This window comes from Colobus angolensis, unplaced genomic scaffold, assembly GCF_000951035.1.
Source record: "Colobus angolensis palliatus isolate OR3802 unplaced genomic scaffold, Cang.pa_1.0 Scaffold230, whole genome shotgun sequence".
In the NCBI taxonomy this organism is placed as follows: Eukaryota; Metazoa; Chordata; class Mammalia; order Primates; family Cercopithecidae; genus Colobus; species Colobus angolensis.
Window position 1 is genome coordinate 4,680,312 of NW_012115489.1, and position 13,503 is coordinate 4,693,814.

Genomic DNA, 13,503 nt, shown 5'->3' on the forward strand with positions numbered 1-13,503 from the left:
TATGAAAATACCTAAGACATTAAAATACACTGACATTGTACAGAGTAAAAAATCCATAGCTCTTTTTATGGCATACAAGGTTCTTATGATCAACTTTGCCCTGTAAAGCTTTATTTCTCCTATTTCCTTTTCTTACATTATCTTCTCACATATTAACAGTAAACTCATATGCTGTCTGAACTCTCTCTGGTTTCCTGTTCCTTCATGCTCAGCCCACGCTTCCCTTCTTTGGAATAATCCTGCCTTCTCAGCATCCCTTGCTTGCGGTCCTCTCATTCTTTTCTTTCCTTCTTTCTTTCTTTCTTTTTTTTTTTTTTTAACACAGAGTCTCACTCTGCTGCCCAGGCTGGAGTGCAGTGGTGCAAGCTCGGCTCACTGCAACCTCTGCCTCCCGGGTTCAAGTGATTCTCTTGCCTCAGCCTCCCGGGTAGCTGGGATTCTACAGACGCCTGCCACCATGCCCAGCTAATTTTTGTGTTTTTAGTAGAGACAGGGTTTCACCATGTCGGCTAGGCTGGTCTCGAACTCCTAACCTCAGGTGATCCACCCGCCTCAGCCTCCCAAAATGCTAGGATTACAGGCATGAGCCACCACACCTGGCCTCCATTCTTTAAGCCTCTCCTTAAACAGTCCTTCCTTTGTGAAGTTGTCCCTGATTTCCTTAAGCCTAATCATTGCTTTGTTTCTCTGCATCATCCATCCATCCATCCGTTATAGTGATTATTCTGTATTCCTTTGTAATTATAGGTTAATTGCTTCAGGTCTCTCTTTTCACTACCAGGGCATAAACTCCTTAAGGAAAGGGATTGTCACTTTGCTAGTTAATTTATTATTATGATTATCCTTTTAGAAAGTTATTAGAATAATTCCTGTCATGATAGGTTTTTGATTTTTTTGATGGATTAACAATATTCTTGTAATACCAAGAGACTAACTTTTATTACTAAAGCAAATTATCATTGATGAAAAGGATGTTAAATCAAAAAGACCACCAGATTTAAACAATTTACTTCCTAAAACACCTGTATGAATAACAAATAGTTCTAAAAGGAAGGGTATTTGCATAGCATATTCATACATGTGTGTCTGCGCATTTATGCAAAGCATTTATTACTTGTAGACAATGTTTGCCTGCACACATTTGTTTTATTTATGGACCCAAAATATGAATCTTAGTGCCACTTTATATAGGCCTGAATTTATAATATGTATATTATTAAAATGTTCAATAAATATGAAATAGTGACTATAATAGCAATGATGGTGAAGAATAAAAGGAAAAGAGATGAGGAAGAGAAATAGATGCAGGTGCACTGAGTAAATTCAGATCAAACTGTCAGCAATTTCACCAAGTGTTCCAAGCATTGAGAAAAGCCCCATAGAGAGAGTAAGAGAAAAACAATGGAACCAGTCACAGCCCAAGTCATAAGAAACTGAGCAGAGGGAGGGGGTGAAGGAGAAGAAAAGGAAGCTTACCAGTTATGATAATAGGTCTATTCAATAAGGCCTCTCACTATAGATCTTTGTTTTTATGCGATAGCATGTAGAGTTAAGCAGGAAAAGTAAAGTTAATGACTGTCATTTTTAGAATGCTTATTAGTGTTTTATTTCCTGACGTATAAAGATGTAAAACTGTTGACCTCTATATTTTTCTTTTTTTTTTTTGGAGACAGAATCTCACTCTGTCCTCCAGGCTGGAGTGCAGTGGTGAGATCACGGCTCACTGCAGGCTGGATCTCTCAGGCTCAGGGATCCTCCCACCTCAGCCTCCCAAGTAGCTGAGACAACAGGCATGTGCCACCATGCCCGGCTAAACTTTTGTACATATGTGTGTGTGTGTGTATTTAAATTTAAAATACAATATAACTTTGGCCTCAACTACTTTATTTTCAAAGTTATTTAGGATTTCTGATTCTCACCTGTCTCAAATTTTTTATGCTCTTAAGACTTCCTGACTTGAATGACATGATTGCAAGTTACTTCTGGGAACAGCTTTAGGGGTAGGCAGAACAGGCTGCAGATGACAAAGTTCACCCTGTCTTCTAAAATTCATTCCTTTATCCCAATTACAGATTCCACTCTACACCCTAGGGAGAACTGTAAACCTTAGGGAAGCCATTGCTCCCCGCTGCTCAAATGCTCAGCTCCTGCAATTCTCCCCTCTCTCCACTCTTATCATTATATATATTTACATATATAATATATAAATATACATATATAATGTATATATAATATATATTAATATATAAATATACAAATATAGAAGTATATTGGTAGACACAGGGTTTTACCATATTGCTCAAACTGGTCTTGAATTCCTGGATTCATGTGATTGGCTCACCTTGGCCTCCCAAAGTGCCGGGATTACAGGCGTGAGCCACCATGCCCAGCTGGCCTTTATACTTTATTGGCTATTCATGCATTTAGCTTTTAATTATCAGAATTTTTTTTTTAAGAAGGAGGAAGAAATCTACATGACACATTAAACTTTGTTCTATACCTGCCTTACTGGGAGTAAAATCTTGCAACCCTTTCTCTGGAACATGTCTTCTTATATTTAACCCATGAGGAATTTGAAAACTGACTTGCTTAAGCCAACACTTTCCAACTGGTGTGACAGAAGACTATCTGGCAGAGGGCTACTGATATGGCAAGTCTCAAGTTTCAGAACATTTTAAGCATCTCTAATCAATAAAAAGGTTATAATGGTAAATTCTTACTTTTCCTCCAATTTTACAGACAAAAAATAAAACATGCACACAAACAGAAACCAAAAAACCCTTTAAACTAACTATGAATGACTTCAGGGTAAGAACTTTTAAAGTTTTCCTTTTCTAACCTTAGTCACTTCCCATTATTTATTATTTTTTATTACTTCACTTTTCCTGTCTCATTACTATTAATAACCATGTAATTTGTTTGATATGCCAAAACATTCAACCATTGATTCTGTTTTAATATGAAAAATTATGATGTTAAAATTATAATTTAAAAAGGTACCAAGAAATATATTACACTAAAAGATGTTGATTTGAACGTTAAAAATAATAAACATGCTCTTTTGACCCATTTCATTTTCTCTTCAAATGCCTAAGTAAAAATAGCAGAAAATGTAACACACTGATTCCTGACCACTAGGTGGGGAAACAACACAATTTAAAATACAATATAACTTTGGCCTCAACTACTTTATTTTTTAGTTATTTAGGATTTCTGATTCTCACCTGTCTGGACTCTTTTACACTCTTAAGACATCCTGACCTGAATGATATGATTGCAAGTTACTTCTGGGAACAGCTTAAAGAGTAGGCAGAACATGCTGCAGATGACAAAGTCCACGCTGTCTTCTGAAATTCCTTCCTTGATCCCAATTAGAGATTCCACTCCACGCCCTAGGGAGAACTGTAAACCTTAGGGAAGCCATTGCTCCCCGCTGCTCTAACGCTCGGTTCCTGCAATTCTCCCCTCTCTCCACCCTTACCATTTTTCCCTCTTGACTGGATCTTTCCCATCAGCCTACAAATGTGCTGTTATTACTATCTTTAAGAAGGCTCTTGATCTCATTTCTCCCATCAGTTACTGTCCCATTTCTTTGGTTTCCCTTTCTTTGTAAAGGAGTTGTATATATTTTCTCTGTCCAATTCCTCTCCTTTCATACTCTTTTAAAGCCATTTCAACCAGCCTTGTATCCCCACCACTCCTGACAACTTCCCCTGCACTGACCTCCACAGTCCTCACTTTTTGGCCTCCACCAGCACCTGACACAGTTGCTCACTGACTCCTCCTTGGATGCTTCCTTTCCTGGGCTTCCAGGACCCCTGCTTTATTGGTTGTTCCTTTTATTCTCCTTTGCCCCTTCTCCTCCTACCAGGCCTCAGAGAGTTACAGTGCCCCAGAGCTCAGTTCTTTTCTTCCTTGTTTTCACTCCCTTCCTTGGTCATCTTAACCAGCCTCACGACTTTCAGTGTGGAATATATTCCTATTTCTCCCCTATGTTAAACCCAGAACTCTCTCCCAAACTCTCCACTTCTTACCCAAGTGAATGCTTAAAAGGTACCTCAAACTTAACATAGCCATGACCTCCAGATCTTCCTCACCTTTGTTAAACAAAACTTGCTCACTTTTGTTAAACAAAATCTAGGAGGCCATTTTTTTGGACTAAATTCCTGCACTGCGCCCCAGAAGACCGACTAAAATTCAAAATGGAATCACCCATGCTCACCAAACGGAAACTGAGTTGTTATCTGGCCTTTTGGGAAATCAGGAGAGAGACAGAACAGTCTAGTTGCCCAAAGAGGCCAATTTTCACCTTCTATCATAATAATGAAGCTCTGTTTTAATCTTTACAACAAAGAGAGACCTGAAGTAACCTGATGTTAACCAATCCATTATCTTTCTATTGTTCTATTTCCCTGTACCTGCCTTACAAGGAAAGTAACTTTAAAATGACCAATCCACTTTTTGTTCTTTGTGTCTGCTTTCTTCAGTTCTTTTTGTTTACAAAGCCAACCTCCTCTGCTTCACTCATTGGAACACTTACTTTATTTTATGGAACAAAGTGTTGCTCGATTTTAGACGTGCAAATAAAAATTCTTGAGATCTTTAGATTTGCCATAATTTTAACATCTTCATCCTTTGACATCCTCAGCCTCCTCACGGTGGTACTTGGGCTGACAGACGCATGATCCTTATAGTTGCTTGGGCCAAAAACACTGGAACCACCCATTCTAGATGCCCCTTTTTCCTTCATACCCTAAATCCAAATTCTTTTGTCTCTCCATTCAAAATACACCCAACATATGGACACTTCTCACCACCTCCACTGTTCTCAACATGGTCAGTGCTACTGCATAGCTTGCCTGCATTTCTGTAATATCTGACTAACTGGTTTCCCTGCTTTGACAATTGTCTACCTACTGTCTCTTCTCAGCATATCCATTAAGGTGATTTTTATAAAGCACAAGTCAGAAAACATCACTGCTTTGCTCTAGCTCTTTAATTGGTTCCCATTTCACTTAAGGTAAGGGTTGCAGTCTCTGTCACGGCTTACAAGGCCCTACATGAGCTGACTCTTTCCCTACTGTTCCTTTCCTTGCTCTCTCTACCTGCTCTCTCTGCTTAGAACAGTCTTCCTTCATGTCTAACTCCCTTACTTCCTTTGAATCTTTGCTCAAGTATCACTTTCTATTAGGTTGGTGCAAAAGTATACATATATAGGAAGCTACCCTCGCCTCTCTCAAGTAGCAACATGTTGTCCCCAACGCCACCCTTACACTCCGCCTCCACCACTTACCTCTGCTCTGTTTTCCCTTAGGAAATATGTTAGGAAGTATCTAGTGCTAATACCATATACTTTACCCGTTTATTACTTGTTTATTTTTGAGACAGGGTCTTGCTCCGTCACCCAGGCTGGAGTGCAGCGGCATAATTAGGCTCACTGCAGCCTAGACTTCCTGGGCTGAAGCAACTCTCCTGCCTCAGCCTCCTGAGTATCTGGGTCTACAGGCATGCGCCATCATGCCAAGCTAATTTTTAAATGCGTAGTAGAGACAGGGTCTCACTATTTTGCCCACGCTGGTCTCAAACTCCTGAACTCAAGCGATCCTCCCACCTCTGTCTTTCAAAGTGTTGGGATTACAGGCGTGAGCCACTGTGCCCAGCCCTATTTATTATTTTCATTTCTTTAGTCCCTACTTTGCAGGGGTCTTTGTTTGTTTACTAATATTTCCTGAACTCCTATTACAAAGGCACAATGTAGTGGCTCAAAAAATACTTGTTGCATGACTGTAAAGGAAATGTATTAGATCTTGACCTGAGAGTGGTCTTTGATTAGAAAAAGGAGGAATGCTTGCAGGTTGGCAGAGGGAATGTTTGGGAAATACCCCTGTATGTGTTTTGAGGACTACTGCTGTGAGAAGCACAGAAACACCTGTATCTTTCACAATTCTTCTTACAGACTACCCTGTACATTGCCCCTTCATGTGAAATATAAACTTTTGAGCCTGAACATCAAGGCCCATTTTGATTTCATTTCCTCTATGCATTTCTAGCTTCCCCTTCTTGGGGAAATTTTTCTAACCCAGAGATTGCTGCACTGTGGAATTTACTTGAGCTTTCTGATGGGAGCTTGAAAGTCTTTCACTATGCACATTTTCCCTTTTGAAAAAACAAAGTAGCTAAATATCATGGAGGATTAGAGGCTTTAAACTGACATCCATAAATTCAAATGTCTGGAAGGGTGTGCGGTTAATATAAATGCACAACCCAGATCATATATAAGATAATAGCCATGAAGCTGCTCTAGTACCTTCTCCTTACTATCCTTAAACCCCCAAGAAAGCATATTAAAGTTAAAAAATGATGGCATTTCTGCATGACAAATATGTTTTCTATCCTTTCCCTAAATTGTAGTCATCAAGCATTTCAGGGAATCTGTCAATCCAATATTGTTATTAACAGTTTCCATTACGTGGATTATGGATATTAAGTACTTTTGTTGTAAGGAACATCAATCCAGTAGGGGAATTTAAGTGAAGGTAAACCAAATTGTACAAATACGTTGAGATATAACTTATTTGTGATAAAGGAGAATCATGTTAAGCAATTTTCTACGAGAAGAAAGGGAATATCTAGTCCATTTTGTCTTAAGGATTTATGCTTGCTGTTGTCTGAACATTCTTCTTAAAATGACATTCCATTTTATTCCAACCTGCCACTTGCTTTCCCCTTTACCAACTATTCTATTAAATCCTGGGTAAAGAGCCCATGCACAGCAACCTCTACAGTGCTGACATTTCTGAAAAATACCATCTAAGAAAATTCAAGCAAAAGCAGGCTTGAAAAAAAGTTTCCTAGATTCTAACACCCACCCAAAAATTCTGATGGGTGAGAGAAAATCTGTATTATTTTTTAATTAAAGGAGGCTATTTAGCATAGTAGTTTAAAGCACACTTACTTTGGATTCAGACTAACATTGGTTGAAATTTTTATTCTACACTATTTTGTGATCTTGGAGAAGTTACCTGGCTTCTTTGCAGAGCTAAAGTTCCGTTTCCTTATCTGTGAAATAATGATGATACTATCTAATCAATAAGGTTATAAAGATGATATATATAAAATTCCTAGCACATCATGAACAGTCAGTAAAAATATGGTGATGGACTGGTGGTGATCGTGATAGTGGAGGAGTTGGTGGTTCTCAAGAAAGCTTCAGAACTTTTTTAAAAACAGTGGAAATTTTCTTCAAATAAACTCTTACGGGGAAACCCAACATAAAACAGATAAATAAAAATGACTCAGAACTGAGCAATTCTAGGGGTATTTGCACTGTCAGCTTGGTCAGCTCTTCTCCCTGCCAGCTGCCCACTTTTGTAGACCCAGAAGTTTCCCATGGAACTCTCAGCATTCAACCAAGCATAGTTTGAAAATCTGTGGCAAGAGACGGGGCAAGAAATGGCAAGATAATCTTTTGCTTACTTTAGGTCAAACGGAGGTTTGATGTTTCTGGGAGGTAGGCTTGGGACTGGTGGTTGTGATGGGTGAGATGCTGGCAATGGTGGCTGGCTGGCCGGATGGGATGGTGGAGGTAGTGGCGGAGAAGTTGTTGAGTAAGACGTCTGGCCTTTGCTAGTACCTAAGAAGCAAAGCAAACAATACCATGAATTAAGACAAATCTTCCAAAAGAAGATTGTTAATTGCAACCGTAGTTGGCTGCAGATAAAATAATTTGGCAAAAATTAACAACTGGCTATATGGAATTTTCAAAAAAGAGTAGGTTTATTTTATTATTATTACTATGTTGTGTGCTATATATCTTTTGTGAGACAGGATTTCGCTCTGCTACCCAGGCCGGGGTGCAGTGGCTTCATCACTGTTCACCGTAAGCTCAAACTCATGGGTTTTCGGGATCTTCCTGCCTCAGCCTCATGAGTAGCTGGGACTACATGCGAGTACCACAATGCCCATCTAAGTTTTTAAAAAAATGTTAAACTTTTTGTAGAGATGAGGTCTTGATATGTTGCCCAGGCTGGTTTTGAACTCCTGGGCACAAGCAGTCCCCCTGCCATGACCTCCCCAAATGTTGGGATTACAGGTGTGAGCCACTGTGCCTGGTCTTATTCATCCTTTACATCAATAAAATATATTACATGTATGTATATATGCATAACACACATACACACATACATACACACAGAGTTTTTCCTGGTTGTTAAACATTTATCAGCATACCGTTGCTGGTACCTAAAAAATTCCTAGGTTCTATCTGCTAAATAGTGACTAGAATCAGTTGTGTCTATATCTTTCCTCTTTGCTTTGATCCTCTTCCTCTCACTCATTCCTCCATTGACTTTCTGATTTCATATATAGGACTTTGGAATTACGCAGGTTGCCTTGTTTTCCTAAATGTGGAATTTTAATTTCTTTCTCATTTTGGGGTGATTTTCTGAGAGGAAAAGAGGATAATATCTTAACAAACATTTTGTTTTAATTTTACCTGCCTTTGAGCACAAATGAGGTCTTTTTTCATGTTTATAACCATTTTCCTTTTTTTTTTTCTCCTTTTGAGAGGGAGTCTAGCTTTGTCACCCAGGCTGGAGTGCAGTGGCGCAATCTCAGCTCACTGCAACCTCTGCCTCCCAGGTTCAAGCGATTCTCCTGCCTCAGCTTCCTGAGTAGCTGGGATTACAGGCATCTGCCACTATGCCCAGCTAATTTTTGTATTTTTATTGGAGACGGGGTTTCTCTTTGTGTTCTTAGTAGAGACAGGATTTCACCATGCCCACCACCGTGCCCAGCTAATTTTTGTATTTTTAGTAGAGAAAGGGTTTCACTGTGTTGACCAGGCTTGTCTTGAACTCTTGACCTTGTAATCCACCTGCCTTGTACTCCCAAAGTGCTGGGATTACAAGTGTGAGCCACCGCGCCCAGCCTCCTTTTAACTGTATTATTTATTCAAATACTTTGCCTATTTCAAAATTAGTATTTTCCTTTTGTTGGTTTCTAAAATATTTTTATTAAGGATATTAGTCTTTTTGTTTCTTAACTGGACCTTAATGTAATTAGGCTGCTTTGGATCCTGCTTTTGCCTGTCCATACATTAAAAAATATAACACAATGAATAAAACCTCTTTACAAACTTCAAAAAAACATACGGCACTTCACTGTAAATTTCTTTACAAGGGTAATGCTAAGGTTTTACACAGTATATGACACAAACACATTCCTAATTTCTTTTAGATATTTCTCCCTCTTGCCAAAGCTTTTCACTTAGGATAATTGCTGACCATATTGCCCTCTCTCTTCATTCTCTGATCTCACCCTGGTGTTTCCCTTCTTCTGGAGTCTTAAAGACTGCTCAGGCCCTGCACTGCAGACTCCAGACCCTCCAGGCCAGGAACAGTTCCCACAAGAATAGTTCTGCTTTTGCAGCTAGTTTTTGGGGATGGAGGTAGACAGAATTAGTTCCCCTGTAAATCTCATGAATAAAAAACTCCAACTCAAGATATTTACGTTAGAAATGTTGAATCCAGTTCATTTTTGTCCTAACTAAAATAAAAATTTTGAGATATATCAGACTTTTCCTCTAATCTATTCAATCAATCCTTTCGTGTATAATTCCTGTCACCACATTATCTTTAGGAAGGCCTTCCCTAATTTGAGAACAGATAATTATAAACAGTATATTTTCTCCTACTTCGCTGTGGCTCCATTTTTTTTTTTTTTTTTTTTTTTACATTTAACTCTTTAAAACTATTAGTAATTTATTTTGGAGTTTGGTGTGAGATAGAGATTTAATTTTATGGTTGTTGTTGCTCCTAAATCATTTAGCAAATGTTCTGCACCATTTGTCTGATTAGCTATTACTTACTAATTTGACATGCCTCTTTCATCATAGAATAAACATTAAAAATTCTAGTGAATGAGACAGATGAAAATGGCATCCAGTTATTTTAATTCATAAATAATATGCTTCAGTAGATTCATAAATGATTTAAAAGCTGTACCCAAAGAGAATACACCTCTGTGAGTAGATATTAATAAGCCATCCAAATAGAGAGAAAAATATTTATTAGCCATCTGTGACTTATCCTTTCATGGAAAAGATTTCGACAAGGAGGAGGCATTATCCTGGGACAGTAACTTAAGGCCAACATGTGAGAAGATACAGAATTGGTTTAGGGAATGGTGAGACCTTTGAATTAGAAACACTGAAAACTGACTTCCCCAAACCCAGGCTTTCTGACTTTACACAGGCTTACGAGACTCTGATGAGGCACCTAGGGGCCCTCTGTAGTTCTGCTTACTGGACATCTATTCTCCTTTCTGCGGTTATAATAACTTGAGCAACCCAGGAAGGGGTGTGCTTGCTCTTCTACAGGACTTGGAACTAGAAGGGCGTCCTCCCTGAGTTGCCGGCAGTGGTCTCGCCACCAGCAGAGTAGGGCTCACCTGAGAATGCAGCAAAACCAGCAGAAAGCAGGGCGAGATGGAAAAGGAGTGGTTAGATTTTAAAGAAAAAGTAGTTTTGGAAAATTGTCAAAGATAATTTGAAAGATGTAATGAGGCACTAAACTAATTGAGCTCGCTCTTCCTCATCAACCTTGGGAGAACATATGCTAAAGTCTTCCTATGTTACACTAGTATGTGGCAGTGAAACACTTTGCTTTGCAAAACGTGTGGTCACTTTCAAATACTGCTAGGAATACATTTGCATGTATACAAAATAATTCTAAGGAAAAGCATCTTAGTTTTTCTAGAGGAAAAAACCAGTTAGACTTACTTTAATGTCTAACGATTGACATTCGAATCTAATGATTGACTCTAAAATCTCAATCTGGACTTTATAAAGTGTACTAAAATATAATTAGAACTATTAACATTCTCAAAAGTAAAAATATGTTTTTATTCTGATGGAAAGAAAGGGGATGAATATTGAACTGCAGTAAAATGAGTAAAGGAATAGAAACAATAAAGATAAAAATATCTGGGAGTAATGATATTAAATAATATTAATTAATCACACAACTTTTGGCAAGTACCATACTAGTCATTCTACATATGTAATCTTATTTATTCTGTATAACAGCCCTATGGGGGTATATGTTATTATCTAGTTTCCATTTGATAGTTAAGAAAACTACCCAAGTTCAGAGAATTAGTAAGCAGTAGCGGTGGGGTTCAAACTTGGCCAGAATTTGAACTCTAGTCAATTTTTTATGATGTCTATGCACTTTCTGCTATGCTCTACTGCTTCTCAAGGTAATTAAATGAAAATTATTAGTAAGTTAAAATAGACACATTAGCAAACTGTCCTACAATCTGGGTGTAAGTTCAGCTTTTTGATTTGTATTTTTCCTCTTAGTGTGATTTTATGAGTGTTTTCAGTTTAATGCAGGAAAGACCTGGCTCTAGAGACTGTAAGGCTCACGTATTGGGGTGTTCTGGATGCTAAATTCAGATGCCTTAGAATTTGATTTTGGAAACCAGACAGCAGAAATGTAAACATTCAAGCTAGTAAGAAATAGGTTCTTAAAGATGAATGACTGATACTAGCTGGCTGGAAAAAAAAACCCTCAAGAACTGAAATCGGGGAAGTTTGAAATAGCATAAAAGGAAGACATGAAATAAGGGGAAAGAACAACAGGTTTAGACCTCAGCTGGCATTACGAATTAGGGATGTGCAATTTGAGAGCTAACACCTAAAACTCTGATCTACTTATGTATCTCATCTCCCAAAGCTCAGGGGGGATTGCCTGGATACCTGTGATTTGAAAGTACTGGAACTGAAAAGACCATGTGGAATGTTATCCTCAAAGAATGACAGGATTGTGCAGGGATATGGATCCCTGTAGCAGTGGGCAGAGCTGGTCTTCTGGACAGTGCAGGATGGTTCAGCAGCAATGAGCTAATCAGATCAATTTGCAACCTACTACCCACTGTTGTCCTGAGACAGACAGAGGAACTGTGCTCTGAGTACTCTAACAGGAGATCAAGGCTTCAAGAAGGACATAATAGGCATCTTGCTAATCACTCAAGTGGGAGCTTGAGTGACTAATGACAAAATTAAGGAAAATTGACTATATTTTTATTAGGGAACAGTTTGTACTGGTTACAGAAAAATGGGGAGAATTGCGAATAACGGGGAGTGAAATTGCAATATTTTCTAGAACACAAAAACAATTCTTAAAAATCTGGGAAGTTAATAACCTCTGATTTAAACTTTTCATCCTTTTTAATTTTGGAAGTTTGGAAGAGATATTGCACAAGTTATGTTCCTCTGCTCAGGCATGCTGGAATGGGTGGAGCACCGGGGCCATTTTACCACAAGGAAATGACCAGGAGAGACCTCCATGAGTCAGTGAGTGCTCAGTGGTTATCTGGCCCTGCCTTGAAGAACGGCTCCAGGTTCACTGAAATACAGGCTACCCCAAATGGTGAGATTTTGTCAGAAACTAAAATTCTATAAACAGAAAAGTGGATTTGAGGGCAGTGGAAGAAGGAGTCGGGAGAGAAGAGGTGGAAATGAATAGAGAGGACCCAACCAGGGTGGTGGTATACTCATGCGAAATGGAAATTGTATTACTTCACAAACTTTGCATTTTATGTATTTCTGCTGGTCAAAAATGCTGGTTCTAGATATTTTTACAACATTCTGGTAACAAAAATCTATGAAGACTTAGGATATCTACCTTGTAGATTCTGATGTTTGTGACTTTTGACTAAGAAGGTACTTAAAGTCTTCATGTCCCGAGGGGTCATAAGGAACATGTGGCGATCTGGTTCTCAACTTCCTTTTTAAATCCATGGATTCCTTTACAACACCAAAGACATTACACAGTATTGCTGCTCCCAATTGCCACAAAACCCTGACCCTAGACTTGGCATTTCTAATTCTGGCTTTCTTGGGATATCTTAAAATTGGACCAGGCATTAGAAAACTTTGATTTTATCTCCAGCTCTATCACCAAAGAGCTATTTTTCTTTGGCGAATCACTTAATCTCCGTGTGATTTAGTTTCTCCATCTGTCAAATGGAAGTGATCGAGCCTTAACTACCTCAAAGGGGTTTAAGGATGAAATGAGCTAATACGTGTGAAAGCATCTTAAAAAGTTTGAAGCACTGCATAAACATAAAAGATGATCACACAAGGCTGAGGGGTGCCACAAATAAAATCATTTCTAAGTTACTTTAACTTAAGACATTTGGAAATTATTTAATTTCATCATCTATTTATTTGAGAATGATTAAGCCTCTGTCTCAGATTTTAGCCATGGAGCTGGCAACTCATCATATAGACTTTTATTTTCTCTGGGCCTGTGTAGGTACATAGCATTGCCCATTCAAACAAGAAGAAAAGCTCTAGCAACCACATGGTGCTGCCAGAGTATATTGGTGACCTCTGTGCCAAGTAGTTTGTAAAACTATTTGGGTGGACACTTAATGGAATCTCTTATGGTTGCATGGCCACATATAGTCATTCACACCTAAACTAAACACAGTCTT

At 38.5% G+C, this 13,503-nt stretch overlaps 1 protein-coding gene across 4 annotated transcripts in view; it reads right to left on the reverse strand.

Moving 5' to 3' along the window:
* The window catches only part of FYB (FYN binding protein), a 166,653-nt gene that overhangs the window by 42,584 nt on the left and 110,566 nt on the right, over positions 1 to 13,503 (reverse strand). For all 4 annotated transcript variants that reach the window (XM_011944399.1, XM_011944401.1, XM_011944400.1 and 1 more), the window contains one exon: positions 7,477 to 7,633. In XM_011944399.1, coding sequence (XP_011799789.1) covers positions 7,477 to 7,633 — 157 coding nt within the window. The remainder of the gene's footprint in view (positions 1 to 7,476; positions 7,634 to 13,503) is intronic.